Source organism: Stenella coeruleoalba (genome assembly GCF_951394435.1).
Source record: "Stenella coeruleoalba genome assembly, chromosome: 3".
Taxonomy (NCBI): domain Eukaryota; kingdom Metazoa; phylum Chordata; class Mammalia; order Artiodactyla; family Delphinidae; genus Stenella; species Stenella coeruleoalba.
The window spans coordinates 83,597,250-83,621,900 of record NC_137148.1 but is presented as its reverse complement, the minus strand read 5'-3'; the positions used below and the strand labels follow the sequence as shown (position 1 = coordinate 83,621,900).

General features: G+C 36.0%; 2 protein-coding genes, 1 long non-coding RNA gene and 1 pseudogene across 7 annotated transcripts in view; 1 reads left to right on the top strand and 3 right to left on the bottom strand.

The window, feature by feature from the left end:
- The window catches only part of LOC307184306, a 373,803-nt gene extending 367,841 nt beyond the window's left edge, over nt 1–5,962 (bottom strand). Inside the window, exon 1 of the long non-coding RNA XR_013827692.1 lies at nt 5,899–5,962. This is a non-coding gene — a long non-coding RNA (uncharacterized lncRNA). The remainder of the gene's footprint in view (nt 1–5,898) is intronic.
- Nucleotides 5,922–19,938, top strand: NUDT12 (nudix hydrolase 12). 4 transcript variants are annotated; one of them, XM_079917677.1, is made up of 7 exons: nt 5,922–6,199; nt 8,582–8,793; nt 9,343–9,941; nt 13,375–13,542; nt 14,566–14,679; nt 17,120–17,319; nt 18,290–19,938. In XM_079917677.1, the coding sequence occupies exons 2-7, from the start codon at nt 8,588–8,590 to the stop codon at nt 18,398–18,400; spliced, it is 1,398 nt and encodes a 465-aa protein (XP_079773803.1). In that variant the 5' UTR covers nt 5,922–6,199; nt 8,582–8,587; the 3' UTR covers nt 18,401–19,938. The 4 variants fall into 4 exon arrangements, with proteins under 4 accessions (XP_079773803.1, XP_079773802.1, XP_079773800.1 ...); XM_079917676.1 differs by having other exon boundaries at nt 6,083–6,342; nt 8,646–8,793; XM_079917674.1 differs by having other exon boundaries at nt 6,083–6,342.
- LOC307184305 (uncharacterized protein) overlaps nt 11,320–24,651 on the bottom strand; it is a 247,185-nt gene continuing 233,853 nt past the window's right edge. The window contains exon 6 of the mRNA XM_079917681.1: nt 11,320–11,456. Coding sequence (XP_079773807.1) covers nt 11,410–11,456 — 47 coding nt within the window. The 3' untranslated portion in view covers nt 11,320–11,409. The remainder of the gene's footprint in view (nt 11,457–24,651) is intronic.
- LOC307184303 (acyl-protein thioesterase 1-like) lies at nt 19,961–21,937 on the bottom strand (annotated as a pseudogene). The gene has a single exon. The product of its transcript is annotated as an acyl-protein thioesterase 1-like (transcript).

The window sequence follows — 24,651 nt, the reverse complement described above, 5'->3', positions numbered from 1 at the left end:
TGCTCTTTCAAGTAATGTTAATTCTGCCTCTGATCAGACAAGACTCTTTCTCACATCATGGGTGTTGCTTCATAAAATACAACTCATACAGCAAAAAGGGAGAGACCATTTGTAAATAAGAACAAACTGCTGTTTGAGAATTCTTTATAAAATACATAAACTAAATTGATGTTTGTGTAAAAAATAGTCATTTCCATATACTTCTAACGGTGAAAAACTCTGAAAATTGTTTTTGAAAATCATAAGACATGAAATTACCATTAAACTCAACAAGAGTGACTTGGTACCCATAAAAATCATAAATGAGCACATTTAAAGATTAAAAGCATTTCTTCGCGATGTACACATTACAAAGGGTAAAGTGTTTTATTTTGGTCATCTCTGTCAACTGCTATTACATGCTGTCATTCTTAGTAAGAAGAAATGCACTTGCAAAAGCAGAGTGAACACAATAGGCCTTAAATCGGACAAGTTGGGGACTGCTGACAGAGCGCTGTCCACAATCTGCCTACCAAGGCCCTAGAATATCAGGATTTTATGGTGTGTTTTTCTGACATATCTGACACTTAGTGGACTCTAATACTTCCTTAAAATCTGGACTACTAACCTACTTTTATCTCTAAGTTTGCTCCTACTCTTTTAAGAGTTCAGGTTCTACCCAGGCAAGGAGGAAAGGAAGAATCCCTGACAAACAGATTCTGTTCTTTCATTTCCTGGCCCTTCAAAGCTCAGTTCAGAGGTTACCTCCTCACTGTTTTCTGTATTACTCAGAATAAACTTGTTATGGCCAGGTAGCAACTTAACCCTGAAATTTCAGAGGCTCACACCACAAAAATTTATTTCTTACTTACTCAAAATCCACTGCAAGTCTGATAGCTCTCCAAAGTAGCTCCCTCCCTAGGGTAAATGCCAGTCCTATCTCCTTGTGACTTGGTCATCTTAACATGCCACACCCAGATTACCATAATAGGGTAAAAAAGATCTGGAGCACAATGTACCATTTCGTAACTACTTTGGCCCAGAAGAGCACCACTTCTATCCACTTTGCATTGGCTGTAACTAATCACAAGGCCATGACTAGCTTTAGGGAACACGGGCCATATCCTCTTCCCAGATCTGGAAGAAGAGAAGAATAAGACATGGGTAAGAACTTTAGGTCTCCAGTGTACCTTTTCTAACCCTGCCATGTAAGTGTAGACTGGGTACCCATAATGTGCTCTCTACTTTGTCTTCACTCTATCATAGAACATGTAATAGTTTATCATCTGTTTTACTTCATTAGGCAATGAGCTCCCTGAAAGGAACAACCAGATATTATTTTCCTGACTAAATTCCGTAAACACACAAACATAACCACAGAAAGTCAGATGCATGCCATTTGAGAAGTTCTAATTTCCAAGGTATGGTAGCAACATCAAAAATACATTTGACTTAATAAGAGAGCAACCATTTGCTTAACATCAACAAATATTAACTGAATGTTTCCTATATGCCAATCAAAATTACAGGTCCTGGGAAAACTGAAGTAAATGAGACAAATGAGGACCTTCTCATGTAGTAGTTTACATTCTAAGAGGGACAAACAATAAATAAAGAACAGAAACAAGAAATATCAAAAACAAGAATACCAGAAACAAGAAAATATCAGTGGGAGAGCTACTGTAAACTAGGTCATCAGGGAAGCCCTCTACAAAGGTGACATTTGAACAACCCATGAATAGCAAAAAGGAGCCTACAATTAGAAAATCTAAGAGAGGAGTATTTTTAAAAGAGGGACCAGCTATCCCAAAGTCCAGAGCAAACTTGGTGTATTCAAGAATGTAGAATATGTGTATGATGTATGTAAATTAGATCCCTATCTGTAATTACATGTGACATTATTTTATATCAAAGACCTTATGTAGAGTTCAAGGGACCTTCACTTTTTTTTAATTCACCTCTAAATTGTTTAAAGCACAGTTCCCAGCATATCTCATTATCAACCACCAACTTTTATTAAGTGTCCTTACACGTGAAAGAAAAGCAGCTATCACTGTAGAAAATTTTTTTTAAATTAGACTCTTTTCACTTATAAAATAAAATCTATTAGAGAAAAAGGCAAAAATATATAAAGTATTAATACAAAAATTTAAAAGCAATATGTGGCAATAATGAGACATATCTCCAGGTAATATAAAATTAATCACCAAGTAAAATTACCTACATAAACATTTATTTATATGTTGTTCATAAAATAAAGTTTCTATCTAGTTGAAGGAAAATTGACTAGACAGATTTTCACTAAATTTGCAGGAAACGGCTGGCATATTTCTGTCTTAAGAAATAGTCTATGTATTACACACAACATTCACTAGCAGGGTGCCAAAACTAAAAGAAAAAGTTTAAGCATCTAAAAACAGCTAAAACTAAAAACTGCAACAAAGGGTCCATGAGGTCTTAGAGGTCTGGTAATAGGGAGGGATAAACCATTTTGGAAATTGATGCAATGGATGAGCAGAGAAAACAGTGATTTCAAATTTGAACTCCAAACTATTTGACTCAAAGGCATTCAATCCAAATTCTATGCATTGATTTGCAATAACACTGACTCTAATATACAAAACAAAAAGGAATGTGTTCCAGGATGAGTGGTAATAGTGATTTGTTTATTTAATGATTCTCTCAAGTTATGCAGAGGAAGCTAACTACTATATAATAGAGGTTATGAATTCAAAGAAGCAAAAATCCTTGTCTTAGTTTAGTTTTGCCCAGAATCAAATCCTGAGACAAGGATTCACATGCAATTGGTTAACTAGGAGGAAACAATAGTAAGGGAGGTTGGAAGTGAGACAGGGAAGGGAAAACCATCAATAAAGGGTTGGTTATTAATCAAGTGTCCACTGTAGATAAAAAGAACCTAATCCCACTGGGGGAATCTGGTAGCCAGTCTAGAACAGTGTAGCCAGTGTAGTGAAAGACTGAGAAAGGCTGAGGAATTTATATACTCACTCATGTCAGTCATCAGCTTAGGGCTGCTCCCAGGCAGTATTACTTATCTGGCATTGCTGATCTACTGAGCAGGAAGACAAAGTGGGCTTTGGTGACAAGAAAAGGCCCTCAGGCCAAAAAAATAACAATAATAATACCGTTGCTGGCAGCTAGAAGAAAGGCTAGCATACACTGAAGTGGCAAGAGAAAGGGAATGCTGGTGGTAAACTGATAATCATATGGTCAGGAATGATCTAGAAGAACAAAGAGAAGAGGGACTTGAGATGGGCTTTGAGGAATGGGTTGGATTTAGTTAAGGGAAAACATTTAAGTTAGGAAAAGTGGCCTGAGCAAAAGTATTGAGGAAAGGAAGAATAAGACTAGGTCAGTTATAAGCCAGTTTGGCAGGATCAGAGAGACAATTTATACAGAATATTCTTGGGAAAATATAACTAAAAATATACACTGGGTCCATATTAAGGAAGGTACCTAATGCTAATCTAAAGAACTTCAACTTTTTATCCTAGGTACTGAGGAACCTTTAAGTATCTAAATGGGAAAGTAATAAAATGAAAACATTATGGCATTAATATCTATGTTGGCAGCATTACTGCCCCTGGAATATAGACTCCTATTGGATAGGATCTGTATCTATTCAACTTCCCTAAAAGAGGATTACATGCAGAGAAGTATTTAGTACCCCATTAGCAATGAGCACCCCAAGTACAAAGGCTGTGGTATCTAAATACCATTTCTTACTAAAAGGAACCAATGCTCCTTGGAGAAGGGGCTGAATCCAGGAATGTGCAGAATATTTACAAAATCAGTCTAAAAACATTTCGTTATGCCAGAAAGGAAGTAAACTATCAAACACTACAGTGGCCTGGTCACAAGAATTCAGGAGCCCACCTGAGGGAGTTCCCACTCGCCAAAGAAGAAACAATTTGAGCATTAAAGTAATAAATATTATAGATATATATTAAAATTTTTAACATCCATGAGTTCATAAATATACTTAAAAACCTGAAGGTGACAAGGGAACTAACTCATGCTGAAAACTAGGAAATAAAGGAGAAAAATCACACATTTATCTTACTCTTCCTATAAAAACTGTACAAATACTTAAAAATGTAAAGTTCTTTATTATAAAAGAATTTCTGTTAGTAAAGGTAGAATTAATGATCAAATAAGAATATTGCTATTTTGCACCTCCTAATGAAATCATGGACATAGCAGTCATCAATGGCTGCTAAAACTATTAGCTAAAAAGGCAAAGGAGAATTTATGCTGTTTATCATAAACTTTATCAGGTTGACAACATCTGAACCCAATAACCAACCATAACATGACAGAAAGATAACCAGATTGTGTCTCTTAAAGTAATGCAGTAGAAAGTAAACAGTAACACCTATGAAGTCTTTTCAGGGGAAAAAACAAAAAACCCTCAAGCTGAATAATCCTGTAGATTTAACTACCAGTTTAAAAAAAGGAGAAAGGATATCATAGGTATCCATACAATTTGCAAAATTCAGAATGCACGAAATTCTACATGATCATAGATTGAAATACATCAAAAGTAGGCCTCCCTGGTGGCGCAGTGGTTGAGGGTCCGCCTGCCGATGCAGGGGACACGGGTTCGTGCCCCGGTCCGGGAGGATCCCACATGCCGCGGAGCGGCTGGGCCCGTGAGCCATAGCCGCTAAGCCTGTGCGTCCGGAGCCTGTGCTCCGCAACGGGAGAGGCCACAGCTGTGAAAGGCCCGCGTACCGCAAAAAAATAAATAAATAAATACATCAAAAGTAATGTGGAGACTTTGTTTAGGTCTTGATTTCAGTAAATCAATTGTAAAATATGGAATAATATTTAAGACAATTAAATTTGACATTGAATGTCTCTTTTATGATATTACAGTACTGTTAAAATTTTAAGTGTACTAATCATATTGCAGTTATGTTCTTTTTAAAAGCCCTTTTATATTTTAGATATATATTCATAATTCCAGAAAGCTTAATCTTATATACTTATCAATAAAATAATATGATGTCTGGAATTTACTTCAAAAGAATCCAAAGGGCTGGAAAGAGGGCTATATATTAATCATTGTTTAGCTGATTTATATAGGTGCGTTATTTAAGATATGTTTGAATACAGAGATTGGGTATTCCAAGTGAGTTAACTTAAAGTATTTCTGACCTCCTGCCTCATCACTGAAATCATTAAAGACTGAAGACAACTACTCACAGAAAGAAACATAGAACAAAGTTAGAAAAAACTAGTTACGGAAGTACAATGTCGGCGCACACGTAAAAACTCCACTGAGAAAAGAACGAACTTCCAATGCCTAAAATCGGGGTAGGAAGCAATGGTCAACCCTGACACTCCTTAACTGTTACTGAATGCCAAGGGGGCAATTTAGTAAAGAAAAATACCTGATCTGGGAGTTAGACAACTAACAACGCCGAGCTTTGTAATTTCGAACTCACTTAACTTGTGTAGGTTTTGGAGTACGAAAACACGGGAAATTAAATAAAAAATAACAGTAACAATAATAATTGCGTTGTGTGTACATATGTTATTCTATTTAAACTTGGGCGACTGACATAAACTTTTTAGAGGACTACTTAATGAGGTAGGCATCAACACATGGTCTCATTTCTCATACGAGGTGATTGAGGTTCGAGGCCAATAACCTGTTTAAAGTCATATACTGGAACGACTTGGTCCAACCAATATTCCAGGTTTATCTAACAAGAAAGAATGCTTTGAACACTCCAACGCACTGAACTATATCCGAGAGAAGCTTGTGGGGGCTAGATGTGAAATTCTGGAGAACTTAAAACCGTTTCCACAGACCCACAATTTTTCATCGCTCTACACATCTCGGTCTCACCGGGAAAAAAACAAAACCAAACCAAACAGCCCTTCACTCACCATTAGGAAGCCGGTGCTCTCAGCTGGGACCTCCTGCCCCAGCTCCCCAAAGCCTCCATCCGCCAAGCCCCGAGCCTTCTCGAATCTCTCAGTCCGTGACCTTCAAACTACACCTCCCATAAAGCCGTGCGAGGACACCGGCCCTTCGCCGGAAGTTTGGGAGGCTCCATCCGGCGCCGGGAAGAGCGAGTGTGGGGGTTTCGTGGATCCTCGAGTACAACCTGCATTCTTCTATTCTGGTCACCTATGGGTTAGTAGCAGCAGCGGCGAGTTAGTCGGCCCAGTGCCCCTTCTGGAGTTGGTAACCAGTTCTCTGTGCTCTCGGGTCTCTGCGCTGTCGGGCCCTTCCCTGCTGGGTGGTGTGGCGCAGCCTCGCGCTTGGACTTGCAGCCCAGGCGCCGGGGACTGGGCTGGGGACTCAGCCGATCCAGCGCAGTCTTTGAGGTGGGGAAAAAGAAGTGCTGCTTCATGTGTGCTTTCACATTTTTAAATAAAAGTAATCTCACAGTACTGCCAAGGGAATAAACTCTCAAGGTATTTGACTGTTTGGAGACATTGGAGAGACCGTGCAATGGGTGGCGCTTGGTCGGTGATGGCCCTCTTGAACGCCCAAGAAATAATTGTCGGTGACTTAAGTGACAAAGCTGTATTTGAGGTCTGCCCTGTCTCTTGAGCCATGTGACCTTGGACCAGTCAGGGGCACCGGGGTACACAACCGTAAAAATGGATGTTCGTTTGGCTAAATCTAAGACTCTTTAAACTCAAGATTCTTTAAAATGACTTCTCAGGATAGTCCGTGTTCTTGGACAGCAAGGGCAGCATTTAGCTAACTGAATCACCTCATCCTGCCTTCAAATCCTTACCTTCAGGAGAACCTGACAATGAGAAGTGAAAAAGTAAATCAAACAGTAGAGGTGGACTTTAGACTTTGTGTGCTCTTCTGGAATGAGTAATGGTTCTATTTCTAGATGGCTTTTCTGCTGAGAAAGCTAAGGGAGAAAGTGCATTTTCCACTTCTTTTCACCTGAGACTACTGTATGCATAAGCATTGCGCTGGGGGTAGCGAATGGAACTATAGTTTTGAAAGCCAGTTTTGCAGTCAACCTGCACTGAGTGGGCTGTGGAGAAGGTAAGGAAGTGACCATGACTTAAATATTGCCTGAAGTAAACCTAACTGAAGAACCTGTATGATATGATTTTAAGGAAAAGGCAACTTTAAAGGGAGACCATACATGAGTCAGTATACAGCAGTGCAAAATAAAGTCCTGAAAAGTTGTAGCTTTCGTTATTCATAATGTTTTTAAAGCATTTGGGAATCTTAATATGAAGAGAATGGTGAAGTAAATTCTAGAGTAAATCAAAAGAAATAAAAAATTGTTTTCTAATCTAGAAGTCACTCCCACTTTAAGTTGTATACAGAATTTCAATATTTTGTTTCTATTTCTGTGAGTAGTTTTGACCTATTTATAGGTAGCAGAAAGATATAAACAGGTAAGGTAAACAGTCACAAAGCCCACTTTTTTCTTTTTATATTGTCATGCTATTCCTACTACACAACTGATCAACAAAATTGCAGTGTCAGAACCCTAGAGACAACTGCTGTCAAAAATTATGGATTATAACCTTTCTTTCTCTTTAGCCTCAATACCTTATGCTCAGAATGGTAGAAACCTAGTTAGAATCCCAAATCTTAATAGAATTTCATAGAAAAAAAAAACATACCTTACAAAAAGTACTTTGAGAAGTTTATAGACAACTGAAAGATGAACCATTTCCACCCACACACACAAAAAAGCTCAGTTTGTGCCCTACCACATTCAGTCCACAATTAGGCAACATTTATTAAAAGGTATGGAACAATTATTTTCTTTTTTACTGAAATAACAGTAACAAAGCAGACAAAGTTAATGGTTTTAAAAGCTTCTGTGATTCAAGTATAGACAAAGTGACCAATAGAACAGTGTCCAATAATAGGTCCAAAATATATGGTCATCTCATTTGTGAAAAGGATAATACTGCAATGTAATGGGACAAAGATAGTGAATTCAAGAAAGATGCTGAGGCAAATGGATTATCTATTGGGATAAAATGTATCGTGACCCCTACCTCACACCATGAGCAAAAATCATTCCCTGATGGATTAGCAGAATTAACTATGCAAGGTAAAGCAATAAATTTTTTTCATGTGAAACGTAGCTTTTTGAATAGGATCATAATTTCCCTGAGAGGACAGATCTGTTTCTAGTACCACAGATTCTAAGAATACTACTTAGCATCTGCTGAAAACATCTGTCTTTATTTCTGTCTGCTTGCTTTAACTCCCCTCATGCCCTGATCCATATTGAAGTCCCTCTGGTTTGCCTGAAATATACTTTCCTCTTTGTAATGTCTGTTACCTTATTCCCCCTCCCAATGATGTCACCCCCTTCAACTGTATTCCACCAAAGTTCTTTATACATTATTTTATACATCCCCCATGTTGAATTATATTTAAAATTCTCAACTGATAACAGTTTTGAAATTATGCTGTGATGACAGTTGACTACTAGTTACCTTTTTAAGAGTATATTGTTTTAGAAACTATAACTAATATTCTAATTATATCAGCACCCTGATAATGGTCAATCATTGATACAAGAAAGCAATTGCAAATGAGTTTTTTTTCCTATTTTCCTATTTTAAGGAAGAAATGTCTTCTGTAAAAAGAAGTCCAAACCAAGAAATTACATCCCAATTTCACTGTTCAGCTGCAGAAGGAGATATTGCCAGGTTAACAGTAATGCTCAGTCATTCTCCATCTCTTCTCAATGAAACTTCTGAAAATGGCTGGACTGCTTTAATGTATGCTGCAAGGAATGGGCACCCAGATGTTGTCCAGTTTCTGCTTGAGAAAGGGTAAACATTTTAGGCTGTACCACCTGAAGGAGTGTCTGGTTTAATTTCTGGTTTACGTATTTTCTTTTAAATTTTTCTTATAGCCATATTTATAACATTGGGCTTGTAAATAACTCATTGAACAGTCTTGTTATATAATAGCATAATTTCTAATTAAAAATTTTTAACTTTTTTTAATTGGGAAATTAACTCTTCATACTTAACAGCAAAGAAATTGAGTTAAATTAATTTTTTTCTCCCAAATAGAATGTGTAAACCTACCCACTATGACTATAGAAAACTCCTTGTAAAAATTTAATATCTCATTATAGCACATAAAACGTATGTTTTTTTAATTTCATAAATAATCTTCCAGAAATTTTAAATATCTGCTGTCTCTAACTTTTAATCATTTATGATTGTCTCTTTTACCTTTCCATTAGTATATTATGTGCTAAAACAAAAAGAAATATATGCAATTATTAAATAGAGGGGCTATCACGTACATCTGGAAATACTGTAATAAATACTGAAGAAAATGTTTCTTTACTTTTTTGCTTCCCGCCATAGGTGCGACAGATCCATTATCAATAAATCAAGGCAGACTGCACTGGATATTGCTAAATTTTGGGGTTATAAGCATATAGCTAATTTACTAGCTAATGCTAAAGGTGGGAAGAAGCCTTGGTTCCTAACCAGTGAAATGGAAGAATGTGAAAATTATTTTAGCAAGACACTACTGGACCGGAAAAGTGAAAAAAGAAATAATTCTGACTGGCTATTAGCAAAAGAAAGCCATCCAGCCACAGTTTATATCCTTTTCTCAGATTTAAATCCCTTGGTTACTCTAGGTGGCAATGAAGAAAGTTTCCAACAGCCGGAAGTCAGGCTTTGTCAGCTGAACTACACAGATATAAAGGATTATTTGGCTCAGCCTGAGAAGATCACCTTGATTTTCCTTGGAGTAGAACTTGAAATGAAAAAAGAGTTATTTAATTATGCTGGGGAAGTCTCACAAGAAAAAGACGCAGAAAAAGATGCGTTGGTTGCCTGGTTTGCTTTAGGTATAGATCCTGTTGCTGCTGAAGAATTTAAGCAAAGACATGAAAATTGCTATTTTCTTCATCCTCCAATGCCAGCTCTTCTGCAATTGAAAGAAAAAGAAGCTGGTAAGAAGTGAACACTGTTTACTTGTATTGGTAATAATCTGATTTTTGGTACTGGATTGAAATTGCATGTATCCACAATTTCTAGGAAGCACACTCTTTCCAGGAAGCAATGAAATTAGGCTGTCTTCATTAGAAACTTCCTAAAGTTCTCACCCTAGAGGACTACTCTCCCGAGTGGTTACAGCAGTTCTAATCAGCCAGGATTAGTTTCCCCAGAATTAACCCTAATGCATACTGGTTTCACTTGATTTTTTAGTGAATGATTATTGAGTGCCTGCTGTACACTGAGCATAATGGCAAAGACCTTGACTGTTTTGCTTTGCTGTCTGTTGCTTGCTATGCCAGTTCATGTGGGGTCATATATATCATGGTAAGAATGAGGGATTTTATTCTAAATTCCATTTAAATGTTATAACCTGGCCTAGGTTTTAAAAAAAAAAAAAAAACCTCACTCTGGCTGCTTTGTAGATCATGAACTGTAGATAATTAAGTGTGGAAGTCAGGAGTCCTATTAAGAGGGGACTGGAGATTACAGTAGCCCAGGTAAGAGATTGCAGTGGCTTGGATTAGTGGAGTAGAGAGAAAGGGAGAGTTTGCGATATTCAGGAGGTAGAACTGATAGGGCTTGAACAGTAGGTTGAGACTTATAAGTGAGAAAGAGATGCTGGTAACCTAGACTACGTCTGAGTTGTTAAGATGATAATAGGGGAGATGGAGGAAAAGTGGTACATTCAAGATATATTTTGGAGAGCAAATCAGCGGTACTTGCTAATGGAGTGGGTATGGGGTATATAATAATGAAAGAAAAGATCAAGAATGACTGCTAAGTTTGAGACTTTAGTAATTTGGTAGATAGTAGTACTCTTTCTTGATAAAATAATATAGAATGATGGGTAGAGTGAGGGAAGCAGGACAGACTTGAAGTAAATCAAGATTTTCACTTTGGGCATGTTAACTTTCAGAGAAGGGAAATAGAATCTGGAACTAAGGAGAGGAACTGGAATATACCTGTATGGCAGTCATCAACACAAAGGTGGTATTTAAATCCCAGGAAATTTCTGAGATTACTTAGAGAGTTGAGAGCAAGCAAAAAAAAGAACCTGAATCCCCCTAAATTTAGAGGTCAGATAGGAGAGGAGCCATCAAAGATGATGTTGACAGTGCGGCCGTAAGGTAAGAAGAAAACAGAATGTGCTCATGGAAACCAAGAGAGCAAAGTATTTCTTGGCGTTAGTAGTCAAATACATTGAATGCTGCTGAGAATTTGAGTAAGATGACAAAGATTTTTTTTTTTTTTAAGAATCTTTGGTTTGATAACATGAAGCTGTTGATGAATTTGATGAGAGGAGTGTCAGTGGAATAGAAGGTATATTACAGTAGACTGATGAGTTAATGAGAGGTGAGGAAGGGGTCACTTCTCAATGTCCACATTCTCTTAGGCGATCTGGTAGGCTCTTCCAGAGACTTCTTAGCACTCATCCCAAAATCTGGGGTGGTATGTTTTATTCCCCACACCTGTGGAAAAAACACAACACTTTTAAAAAGAAAATATCCTTTCTTTGAAGCTGTATATATAATTTTAAGATCAAAAGGATCTTTAAAAAAAAGCTAGTAAGGAAACTGAGGCTGTTTTACTCAGCTGCTTTGTAACCTTACATAGATACTTAACCTCTGTCTGCCTCAGTTTCCTCCTCCCAAAAATGAGGATAATAATAGTACCTACATTATAGTGTTGCTCTAAACATTAAATAAGATAATGTATGTAAAGATCTTTGCCAGGTGCTTGACACATAGTAAGTACTCAATAAATGTTAGCTTCCCCCCCCCCCCCCACTATGTGGGCCTCTCACTGTTGTGGCCTCTCCCGTTGCGGAGGCTCCAGACGCGCAGGCTCAGCGGCCATGGCTCACGGGCCCAGCCACTCCACGGCATGTGGGATCTTCCCGGACCGGGGCACGAACCCCTGTCCCCTGCATCAGCAGGCGGACTCTCAACCACTGCACCACTAGGGAAGCCCAAGTGTTAGCTTTTTGTATTGTGATGATACTGAAATAATGCGATACCTTGAGGTAAATTACATAATACACAGTAACAGAGCAGGCAGATATTTAATGTTGCCTATGGTTCACTGAATTTCAATGTTACATTTGTTTTTATTTATGGTTTATTAGTTGCATTTTTCCTAGTTTAAAATGTTGTTATTGCTGTTTCTGATTGTTTTGTTTATTCCAAAATCCTTAGACCGAATAATCTATTTTAGGAGAGAGGTTTTGTCAGGCATTTGAAATGTAGCATTTCTACGCTTATTGCCCCAATTCTAGTATTTTTGGTCAGGCCATATTAATTCTTTTTTGAAGTATCAGGGTAAAGGCTATAGACAAAGTGTACATATTCTAAGATTTATTCTATTAGGCATTTTTGTCATAAACAAAGTTAATCACAAAAGTTGTAAACACAATATTTTTAAAAAATTATTCTGTGTAGTTTCTAGTTGTAAACAGAGTATGTTCCATAGTGACACAGTCCAGTATTGTCTTAGTCCCAAGGAAAGTAGAGACGGGTTCCTACAGTTTCCTAGTAATATTGTCTTTATGGCCCAAATCTAAGTTAAGAACTTACACTACAGTGTAAGACACTACAAACTGTCTTTGTAGTGTATTTTTATAAAAGTCACTATTGTAAAGTCACTATTTGTAAAGTCACTATACCCTAGAGTCATGCATATCCAAAATTTACAAATCACCTATAGTAAATGCCGAAACTAATACAGTGTATACAGATGTTAGTACCTCTATCTTTTTTTTAATAAATTTATTTATTTTATTTACTTATTTTTGGCTGCATTGGGTCTTCGTTGCAGCGCGCGGACTTTCTCTAGTTGCGGCAAGCGGGGGCTACTCTTCATTGCGGTGCACGTGATTCTTATTGCAGTGGCTTTTCTTGTTGGAGAGCATGGGCTCTAGGTGCGCAAGTTGCAGTAGTTGTGGCATGCGGGCTCAGTAGTTGTGGCTTGCGGGCTCTAGAGCGCAGGCTCAGTAGTTGTAGTGCACAGGCTTAGTTTCTCTGCGGCATGTGGGATCTTCCTGGACCAGGGATCGAACCCATGTCCCCTGCATTAGCAGGCAGATTCTTAACAACTGAGCCACCAGGGAAGTCCCAGTATATCTATCTTATATGAGAGTTATATGAGAGACAATACTTTATTAGTCCAAATTAAAGGTAAATCTAATTTTCATTTGTCATGTGTAGAATTAAATCTTTTACTTTAAAAGAAAGATACAGATCATAAAAATAGGAATAATAAAACCCTTGAGCACACAGCTATTCAGAAAATACAGTGTACATCTTTATTATGACCTAAGAATGTTTTACTTCTATATTAATTTGTTTACAATTTGTCACAGAAGTAAAACTTCTCTTGCTTCTCTCGTAGGGGTTGTAGCTCAAGCAAGATCTGTCCTCGCCTGGCACAGTCGATATAAGTTCTGCCCAACCTGTGGAAGTGCAACTAAAATTGAAGAAGGTGGCTATAAAAGAGTATGCTTAAAAGAAGACTGTCCTAGCCTCCATGGTGTTCACAATACATCATATCCAAGAGTTGGTAAGCCTTTTCTTTTACAGTGAAACCTCAGCCATCTGGAAATCTTAGGGAATAAGGCATTCTGGAAAGACAAGATTTTGAGTTGCTGAGGGGCTTACCTTTTTATTGAAAGCATGTTTAATTTAACTATTAAGACTATAATTATTAAAGTATTGCATACTTTGATGACTTTTACTACCCTTCTTAACCCTGGGTTAATCAGCATGAATTTCATGCATTGAGATACATGATTTCAAAGTACCTGCTTGTGGCATCACCAAAGCAGTAGAGCCTGGAGCTAGCTTCTCATTACTGCTGGTGTCTGCCTGTACTTTCTCTCCTCCTAATTGGTGCTTTGAGTTGGCTGTGGAATTAGAAATCTGATAACCCAGCCCTTTAAAGTTGTGTGAAAAAAGGATAGACTCAGCAACACCTGAGGAGTTCTCCTGGGAGTAAAGTGCATGGCTTAGTGACATATATGTTTGCTGCTTAGGAGCCTTTTACATTTGATTACCGGTTCTCAGTTGTGATCTAGTGAGGCGAATTTACTGAATTAGTGACTTCTCGAGAGAGGAACTATTATTTAAAGTAATTTTTTTTTATGGATTAAACTCAATCATAGAGCCACATTATCTTTTAAAAACATTTTGTTAAGGACTGCGATGGAAGGAATAGGGAAATTCACTACATTTGCTATGGTAAAATTTGAATTTTCTCCACGCCATGTATTACCTACTCAAACTTCTTTCTAATTAAAAAATAAAAATAAGCCTAGCATACCATAAATACACAATGAATGTTGCTATTAAGATGAGAAAGAAGACAAAAATGATCTTTCTTTAGCTTACTTACAATATTCTGTGCAGTTTTCCTGAAATACTCTGTCTCCTGGCAGAAAGAAACAGTGTCTTGTAACTAGACAAAAGTCTTGTTCTTACAGGAGATGCATGTTTTTATTATCCTACTAGACAGTGACTTTACACAGTGAGTCTAAATTATTTTTTCCTGTCATTCATACATCTGATTTTTTTTTTTTTTAAACAGATCCAGTAGTAATCATGCAAGTTATTCATCCAGATGGGACCAAATGTCTTTTAGGCAGGCAGAAAAGATTTCCTCCAGGCATGTTTACCTGCCTTGCTGGATTTATTGAACCTGGTAAGCCTTTTCTTAATAATTTTTATAGTAATTTTCATTTAACTTATAATTTCTAAATAAAAAGTTTGGACAGCATTTGAGAAATAATCTCTGATAAATTATCATGTTATAAAACTGGGATATTTTTAAATATTTTCTGTGTACTTTAGATGATATAATTTTTATTTTTACCAGTGGAATAGTTTTGTGTTTTAAAAATTCATTATTTGCTCTTTCATATATCTTTCATATATTGCCCTTACCCAAGGTATCTGCATGATATACACCTCACTTCCTTCTGTACTAGGCTCAATTGTCACCGTTTCAGAGAGGCCTTCCCTGATAGCCCTAAATACATTAGTTAGCCCTATACCCTGCATTTACAATCCCTGTCATCCAGTCTGATTTTTCCCTACAGCACTCATTAGCACCTAACATGGTATATATGTATGTATTTATCTATTTATCTACCTATTTATTTGTTTATTATTTGCTAGTACCAGAATGTAAGTTCCATAAAGGCAAGGACTTTGTTTTATTTATTGCTCTATCCTAAACCTTTAGAGCATATGCCTGATATGTTATAGTAGTTCAGTAAATATTTGCGGAATAAATGAATTAATATATCTAATTAACAGGTTTAATCTCAACTTCCAATATTAATCTACATTGATAGATAATAATAGTACTAAACATATGTAGTGCCACACTTTCCTGAAGGCTTTCTTTGTATTCAATCATGTGATCCTCATACAAGGTTATAAAGTAGGTGGTATTTCAGCAGTTTTACAGATGGGGCACTAAGGTACAGGGGCTGAATAACTTGCCCAGGATCAAACAGCTAGTAAGTGATAGGGCAGGGATTCAAACCTGGGCAGTTTGGCTCTGAGTCCATGCTGTTAATTTCTATGCTGCCTCTAAGTAGCTCTAGGTCATTTTTTTTAACTGCTGTATAGCCTTCCATTTATGAATATTCTGCAATTCATTTATCCAATTCTGCTGTTGGACATTTAGTTTATTTCAAAGCTTTTACTATTACAAACAACACTGCAGTGAATAATCTTGAACTACTCCTTGTACACATTTGCAAGGAGTGGTATAAGCCTCCATAGGGTGTATATCTGAGAGTAGAATTGCTAGCTCATAGAATATGAGCATCTTAATCTTTTCCACATATTGCCAAGTTGTTTTCTGAAGTGTTCCTACCAATTTACACTCCCTCTGGAAGTACATGAAATGTCTATTATTCCTCATCTTCACCAAGTTAGGAATATCAAGATTTTTATTTGCCATTCTGATGGTTATGAAATGGTTATGTCATTGTCGTTTTAATTTTTATTTCCCTGCTGATGGAGCATCTTTTTTCAAATATGTATTAGGCATCCAGTTTCTTTTTCCCTGAATTTTACATTTTTAGCTTCTTTGCCTATTTTTGTTTTGGTTGTTGATCTTTTCTTCTTATTGATTTTAGGGGTTTTTTAATATGTATTGTATGCTAATCTTTAGTTTGGTCTTACAGATATCTTATGCTAGTCTATGAGTTATCTTTTCACTAATTTTATGAATATAAATTAATTTTAATATAGGAAATTTACCAATATATTTGAAATAGAAAGCTGTATTTAAATAGCAAACTATTTCTAAACTTTCAGATAAATTTAACTTAGAAACTATTCCCTTTATTCTAATTCTCAGTTTCAACAAATCAGAAATATAAATTACATTTATAGGCATTACTTTATTATAGCTGGGTCAACAGTTATATAGAGAAAAATAATCATTTGGTAAGAGAAAAATAATGAGTTTCATTGTATGCTGTTTTTAAAATTGTAGTTTTTAACTCTTTGGAAAAGAGTTATCTGCAATAATTGTTTGACAACATAAAAAAATGTTTCGAGATTTTAGTGAGGAAAAGGTTAGCTACATAAACAACATAATATATAAAGTGTTTGCATAGTGTTTAGCCAACAGTAAGTAGGTGCTGGATAGTCGTAGATGTTATAATTTTTAAAATATAACAAATTTAGACCTTTATGAAATGAAAAGTTTCTTGGCATTTTGATTCTGTAGGTAGTCATATAAGAAATAATGTTTCTTGGGCTTCCCTGGTGGCGCAGTGGTTGAGAGTCTGCCTGCCGATGCAGGGGACACGGGTTCGTGCCCCGGTCTGGGAAGATCCCACATGCCGCGGAGCGGCTGGGCCCGTGAGCCATGGCCGCTGAGCCTGCGCGTCTGGACCCTGTGCTCCGCAACGGGAGAGGCCACAACAGTGAGAGGCCCGAGTACCACCAAAAAAAAGAAATAATGTTTCTTGAATTCCAGTCTCGTTTTAGGCTTCTGCTTTCTGATTCTTTGAATTGGGTTTCTGTCCAAAGTGTTTTCCAAATGTTTGAACCATTTGGAGCACAAAATGTCCAGGGTATGTTCATCAGCTACTTGTTCTTTTGCCCCATTTGGTTAGGGGAGACAATAGAAGATGCTGTTCGGAGAGAAGTAGAAGAAGAAAGTGGAGTCAAAGTTGGGCGTGTTCAGTATGTCTCTTGTCAACCATGGCCTATGCCCTCCTCCTTAATGATTGGTTGCTTAGCTGTGGCAGTGTCTACAGAAATTAAAGTTGACAAGAATGAAATAGAGGATGCCCGCTGGTTCACTAGAGAACAGGTGAAGTTCAATTTAATTTCCTTCTTCTATTGATTCTCTGACTCTGTTGGTTTGGGCATGTAGCAAGGATACATGTTTTCAACAAGTTGAATGAATGGCTATGGCCCCCTCATCATTCATGGATTACAATGTAATTGATGTGTCCACTGTTAACTCCTTCTGTGAGATTCTTCTAGTAATGATGACTGTGCCGTTTTCTCATTTCAAATGCCATTCCTTGAGATAATGATACCTTTCAGTGGCCTTAAAATGGGTGCACATTATTTCAGAGATGAGAAGCAGGAATATTATTATTAGACATATTTTAGTTTGTAGCATTAAAGCAAGTAACTCAAAAAATATCAGTAAAAATGCATATAAGTTTTGAAAAGTTCTTGTTCATTTTAAATGTACTTGACAAGACTGACGAAACTGTATAACAGATACACTCACAGAACTTTTTAAAACTCATCCTTAAGTAATACAATGAAAGATAAATTACTTGTCTGTGTTTTGTATAACCCAATGTCTTTGTATAGAAAACAGATGGATACTCTACAGTAGTGAAGACCTGAAATCCTTAGTGACTTCGCTTACATAAAATTAATTTTATTTTATGCTCAACCTCAAAAAAAGTAGAAATTAGATTTTTTTTCCAGAATTTTATAAAAGGATAAAAGGGAATTTTTTCCAAAAGTTGATTTCACTTTGAAAATAAATGTGTAGCATATACTTTGCTTTTTCATAACCTTATTTTCATCAGGAAAATGTCTTTCTGGAATATTTTAAAAATTGAATCACTGACTCAATGAAGCAACTAAAAATAGTGTACTAAATTTTGCATGTTGAATATAGATGTTATTACTTTCTCCTGTTGTTATTCACTGTAAAAGTCATTACATTTTAGTTGAATTGCATAAGCATAGAAATAGTATTTAAGTATGACAGACAGTTTTAAAATCCTAATACGTTTTATTGTGGTGTATTTTAGGTTGTGGATGTTCTGACCAAAGGGAAGCAGCAGGCATTCTTTGTGCCACCAAGCCGAGCTATTGCACATCAACTAATCAAACACTGGATTGGAATGAACCCCAATCTCTAAATCAAATAACTAAACTTTGACTATGTCTAATTGATTTCTTTTTTTTTTTAAGTCAAAATTAAATTTTATTTCACACTGATAGAAACCATGAAAAAGATTTACAGTTTCCCACATTACAGCACAACATTTCAACAGATATTTCTTGCCATAAATTAGATCTTGCTGATATGTGTGAAACAATAGTTTATATTCTTAAAGATAAAAGCAAAATGACTTAGTAAATGATTGTTTAAAAACTGTAAATCCAGACATAAACATATGGCTTCATTATTAACATCCTATACTGTCCATACAAAATCGTTTCCATCATCAAGTAGCACCCATTTATAAAGCATTCCTAACAGTGTTCTGGTCAGTTGGGATACAGCAGAAAAATTAACAACAGTTCAGAAATATCAAGCGTACATTTTTGCTACATATTAACCTGGGTGGTAACTACACCATAAAAATCTATTTAAAATCAAATAATTGCTACTTTTATGTTTGCACAAAAACTAGCTTAAAAAGATCCTCTCTGACTACAGTGAAAATTTCAAATAAGTCCATTGGCAGATAAAAGTAAAGCAGATTCTTTGAATGGGATTGTTCATTTCCTACAGCAGTCGGTTTCAAACCTATGTGCAAAATAAGTAAACTAAAACTCTGTGCTATGAGGAGAATCATCTTAGAGCAAATCATCTTAGAAATGACAGTTTGTAAGATCAGTCTTAAATATTTCAAAACATACTAGAACATGACCTAATTATTCTTCCAGATAATTACAGAAAAATACTACCACAGAATTATTCTCGTTACCTGGACTGAAGATTCTAGTAACTCTGCAGGCCTAAACTGCAGACAAAGGTCCAGTTTAAGAAGTAGTGCAGAAACTTTGAAGGGATGTCTGGTTTCTTTCTACAAGTATAAATACATTTTCAATGCCATCATGTCTGTGATTCAGAATGTCAAATTACAGCATGTATTGACAGCAGATGTTTATGGCAAGTAGGCAATATTTGGTCTGTTATGAAGGATAAAAAAGAAAGAACGTATTTCATTTCTAGAGAGGAAAAAGAATATTAAATAGAAATCATATTCAGGAAAGAAAAACCTGGTCCCCAAAATAAAAGGGCCATGACACTTAGAAGCATTATCCCTATAATTAGGAATAATGTAATAACACATTCTTACTATGTATTATAATCATTAAGCACATATGAACACATATATAAAAATGCAGATACTGCATGGTGACAAATTTGGGAATAAGTCCAGAGTCTAAGTCACAGCATGCATAACCTGTCTTAACTGCTCATTTATACCTGAACAAGTTTTCATTAAGCATACTAATAATTTTCAAGTGATGTAATAAAAAATCTGGTTGCAGTATTTTATTATTTTGCTGAATTACATTTGGGAGAAAGAAGCTAGCTGCTTCACCTATTTTAATACTAGTATATTCTGGATCATACTATAGATAGAAACTTAACAGATCATAAATTTCCCACGAGGAGGTTCATTTAGTCTGTGTCATTGGTGTGTATTTGCAAAACATTTTAACACTGCGAACATCAGAGGTTTCAAGATCGGGCACAGGAAAAAGCTTATACTCTACGATGATGCTGGTGTGCACTTCTCCACAAGGTCTCTCAGTGACGTCAATCAATGGGAGGTAGGAGTTTATCAATGAACTGCTTGATATCCATCATTTCCTGTTGACATGAACCGTGCATCATGCCTCCAGAGGTTTTGAAGGTTACATTGGCTGGATTTACCAAGGTTTTCAGCCTTTCAGCAGTGGAGAACCAAACACTAGGGGAACTAAAGGATCCAAATCTCCATGGCACTGAAGAATAGAAATGTCTCTATTCACGCCACTGATAAGACCCTGTGGAAAGGAAGCTCGCAGCGGCAGCCAGCAGCTGAGAGCGGTGACGCCGGCCGGCTTCTGCTGTGTGGTCAGTGCCATGTACAGAGATAAAGCTCCTCCTTGAGAAAATCCTCCCAAAATAATTCTGTTAGAAGGAATGCCATTCTTCACCTCTTGCTCTATCAAAGATTTTACACTTTCTGCTGCTTAATTCCAGTTTCATCTTCCTGTGAATCGGGTGAAAGCCCAATAAATGTCAAACCAAGTAGGCATGGCCGCGTTCATATTTAATGTTACAGACATAACCGGTCCCGTGTCTCCCAATCCTTGAAGGAAAATCACCGCAGCGGAGGCCTTCCGGACGGCGGGCACGATGGCGGGCAGCGGGGTCGACGTGTTATTGCCACACAGACACCGGCTCGACCCACCGCGCGGCCGAAGCGGAAAGCGGTGCGATCGCCGCATCCCGCCAGCGCACGGGCGCACGCTGAGGCGCGTGCGCGCCCACGCGGCGCCGCACCGCCCTCAGACCCCGCCCTAATTGATTTCTAATCCCATTTATTCCTCAAGTGAGATTAGAAATGTTTAATGCGTTTTAGAACGTCACAACACAAATATCATACTGGGTTTTCGAAATGTACCTTCCATCTTAACGATAAAATTCATATTTTAAAAAATTATAACATTTCCGCAGATTTTGTTAAATCTGAGTCAGCATTCTCTGAACTTTCTGGGGTGGGGGGAGTTGTGCTCCACAGTTTTATCTCACAAAACCGTATTTCTAATAAGAGAAATCATGTAAAGAAGTATGTGCTGAAAATGTAAATAAACCTAAATTTCAGCACCTCCTGTAAGCATAAGACCATTCACTAAAGGTCTTTTTTGAGAAATGAGACAAAATATTTTTAATGAATTTTGAGCTTGATTTTTAATACTTTCGTTATCATGAAGGTCCTTTTGGTTGTCAGTAGCTGATTTTTGCTCATCTTCCCATTGTAGTCCACTTTTTCTCCTGGTTCCATTGTTCTAACAGTGGCACTGTTACAGTGTTACTACTAGTCTGTTTTGATCAGTGTTAAGAATTTTCTATTTCAACAACTCTATTAGTGAGCACTATACCACGCCCTCAGGGAAACAGAACTTCAGTGAGAGAATACCATTGTGTCTGGGACCCCCTTCTTAAACATAAAATTAATTAACATATCTATTTGTTAGCTCTACTCAAAGTTGTTCTTAAGACAAATCAGGAGTCTGCTTTTTTCAGTGAAATTAAACATATCTACAAGGAATTCTTTTCAAGGTCAAATATTAAATAAAATCCCAGATAGATTTACATATTTAATAAAAACACTGGCTTATGTCATTTTGTGATAAGGGAATGTATCTTCATTAGGGGAAAATTATATAATCATTACTAATAACATTTATTAAACTCAAATACAACATCTTGGTTTTGGCCTTATTTCAACACATTCTAAGAAACGTTTATTTAATAAGCATATCTTAGAACTGAAACAGTAAGATTTTAGAGAAAGTAAACTGCAGCATTTCACAATTTTGCAACATAAAACTCATATTTTATAAGGATGTTTTGAAATTGTTTTAAAAGGTACTTTATAAATGTATAAATTTATATAATTCGGCTCTTTACTATTCTGTTGGAACTGGAAAAGAAGTTAAAGACAATATTTGTAGTTCACTGCCTTTTTTTTATAGATAAGGAAAAGGAAATCCTGAAAGGTGAATTTAATTAATTTATCCGTTAAAGGTGAATCAATTAATTAATTAATTGGTGAAAGTCACACAATTACAACCACTTACAATTGTTAATACAATTAATTATAATTAACTTAATTACAACAGTCTGTACTGTATAACCCAGTGCAGGATTCTCCCTCTAATAGGAAGTAAAAACTATTACTCACAGTATATGTGGGGTGATAAGAATAAATTTAATTTACTAAATCCTGTTAATTAAAATTTAGGTACTAAAATTCATTTAAATAATACCTTTCTCAAACAAAACTATTTTACTAATGAACAATGATTTTCTTAGTAATTGATGAAAATATTGATATCAGGACTTTAGACAAAATTAAGACTTACATAAGACATTTAGATACATAATAAAATTTGACTGTGGAGTAACTAAGCCTGTGTGCCACAACTACTGAGCCTGCACTCTAGAGCCCGCGAGTCACAACTACTGAAGCCCACGTGCCTAGAGCCCGTGCTCTGCAACAAGAGAAGCCACCACAATGAGAAGCCTGTGCAGCGCAACAAAGAGTAGCCCCCGCTCGCCGCAACTAGAGAAAGCCCATGCACAATGAAGACCCAACGCAGCCAAAAATTTAAAAATAAAAATAAAAAAAAGATCTGAAGGGACAAAAGGCCTTAAGGAGGAAAACAGAAAGGCTTCTGGGAGAAACTGACTGAAGTTCAGATCGTTAGGTATGTAAACCAGAAAAACATACATATCAGACAGTAAATAGGATTGCTGCAAATAGAAGAATTTTGGGCATTCCAATTTAGATCTAGAATTTCGCCATATTCATCTTTTGGTTGTATTATTTAAATATCTTCTGAGTGCACTTTTGAGACTAAAGTATTGAAATGCCAGAAAATATTTAGTATGAAGAATATAAAGCCTTAGTTTTAATTCAGGAAGCATTATCCCAGATACAGGTAATCTGAAAGTTTCTTACATTGAAATTTTTGGGAAGAGTTAATACACATTTCTTGGATATATGGAACCATTAACGGAAAGGAAATAGTCTAATGCCCTTCAAAGGTTTCTGAACTACAACTGGTGGTTATACTGAATGGGGTCTGATCTTTTATAGCTCAAAGACAGCCTGTGATAGGAACAATCTTAGACATATGGTATATTAACATGTGATAGCTAAATTTCTTTCCACCTGAATTTTCTATGTAATTTGTACTATGACACAAGGACCTACTGCATAGCACAGGGAACTCTGCTCAATATCATGTAACAACCTAAATGGGAAAAGAATTTGAAAAATAGATACATGTATATGTATAAGTGAATCACTTTGCTGTACACCTGAAACTATACAACATTGTTAATCAACTATACTCCTATATAAAAATAGTTTAAAAAATAAAGTAACTATGCAACAGTTAAAAAAAAAATTTGAACTACATAAGTATACAGAAAAATGATGTGCCTTGACTATTACAAAGTATAATGACTCGAGGTTCAGTTTTACACCAAATGTACTTTTAATACTTACAGATTCTAAGATTACATCATAAAATTCCAGGTTTTCATAGTGTTAGGATAGCCAAGTAAAACATAAAATATCAACAGAATGTGATTATAAATTTAGTTTTGGATATTTAATCCTGTACTCAGGGAAAACCAGCATCTAAGTAAATTATTGTTTTAATAATTATTAAACTGCTAACCTCTGAGAGGTGGATAACCACTCGCAGATAGAAGGAATAGCCAAGAAATGTTAGAGGTTCAAGTGCAATGATTGTATTCTAGTGAAAATGAAGGTAACAATACATTAAAATATTTATTTGTTTATTTTCTACTTTGTGTGTTATGTGTGGTTTTTTAATATGTTTTGATAAATGTTTTCTGAAAAATGGAAAAAGCCAAATTTCAGTCATCCTCCTGTTTAGAATTAAAGATGTGTAAATAAAAAATACAGAAACCTATTTAAAAGTTGCCATATTTGGAAGCCTTAAATTTTTTATTTAAATATTTTAAATCTTTCTAATCTTATAGTTTGGGGTCACATATATTTGTGTACATACATACACACATATATGTTTTATATATATACACACACACAGACTTAATATATACACAAAAATATATAATATAGTTCAATAATTTTTTATCTTCAGATTTAAAGTTATATATCTATCCTAACATCTATTTTTATTACTTGTCTAATATTACCAGTCTTTGCATTTTTAATTTTGTTGGAAAAATGATTAAGTAACTTTTTCAAAGATAAGGTTAGGGACATAGATGAAGACAGAAAAGAATGGAGCAACAGAGGGTGAGACCATGAGATAGAAGGAGAAAAGGTAAGTTTGTTAATAAGCCAAATAAATTTGATTAAATCTTGTAAACAACAGTAGACACCTAGTCCTAGAACTGTTACTAATGTGAATATAGCAAAATACTAGGTGAGACTGTTCTATAAAACAAATCTATTAATTATTTACAATAAACTGTCTACAATGCAAATTTTATTAGGGGTGAGAACCAGTTACTAGGTTCTGAGTGTGTGTGTGTGTACACGCACGTGCGAGCTCGTGAACTGGGAGTGATGGGTGATGAGTAAAATTTATGTGCTACACTTAAAAGGGCCAATTTTCTCTTAGCAGAAAAATGTCTAGGACAAAGTAATCCAAAGTG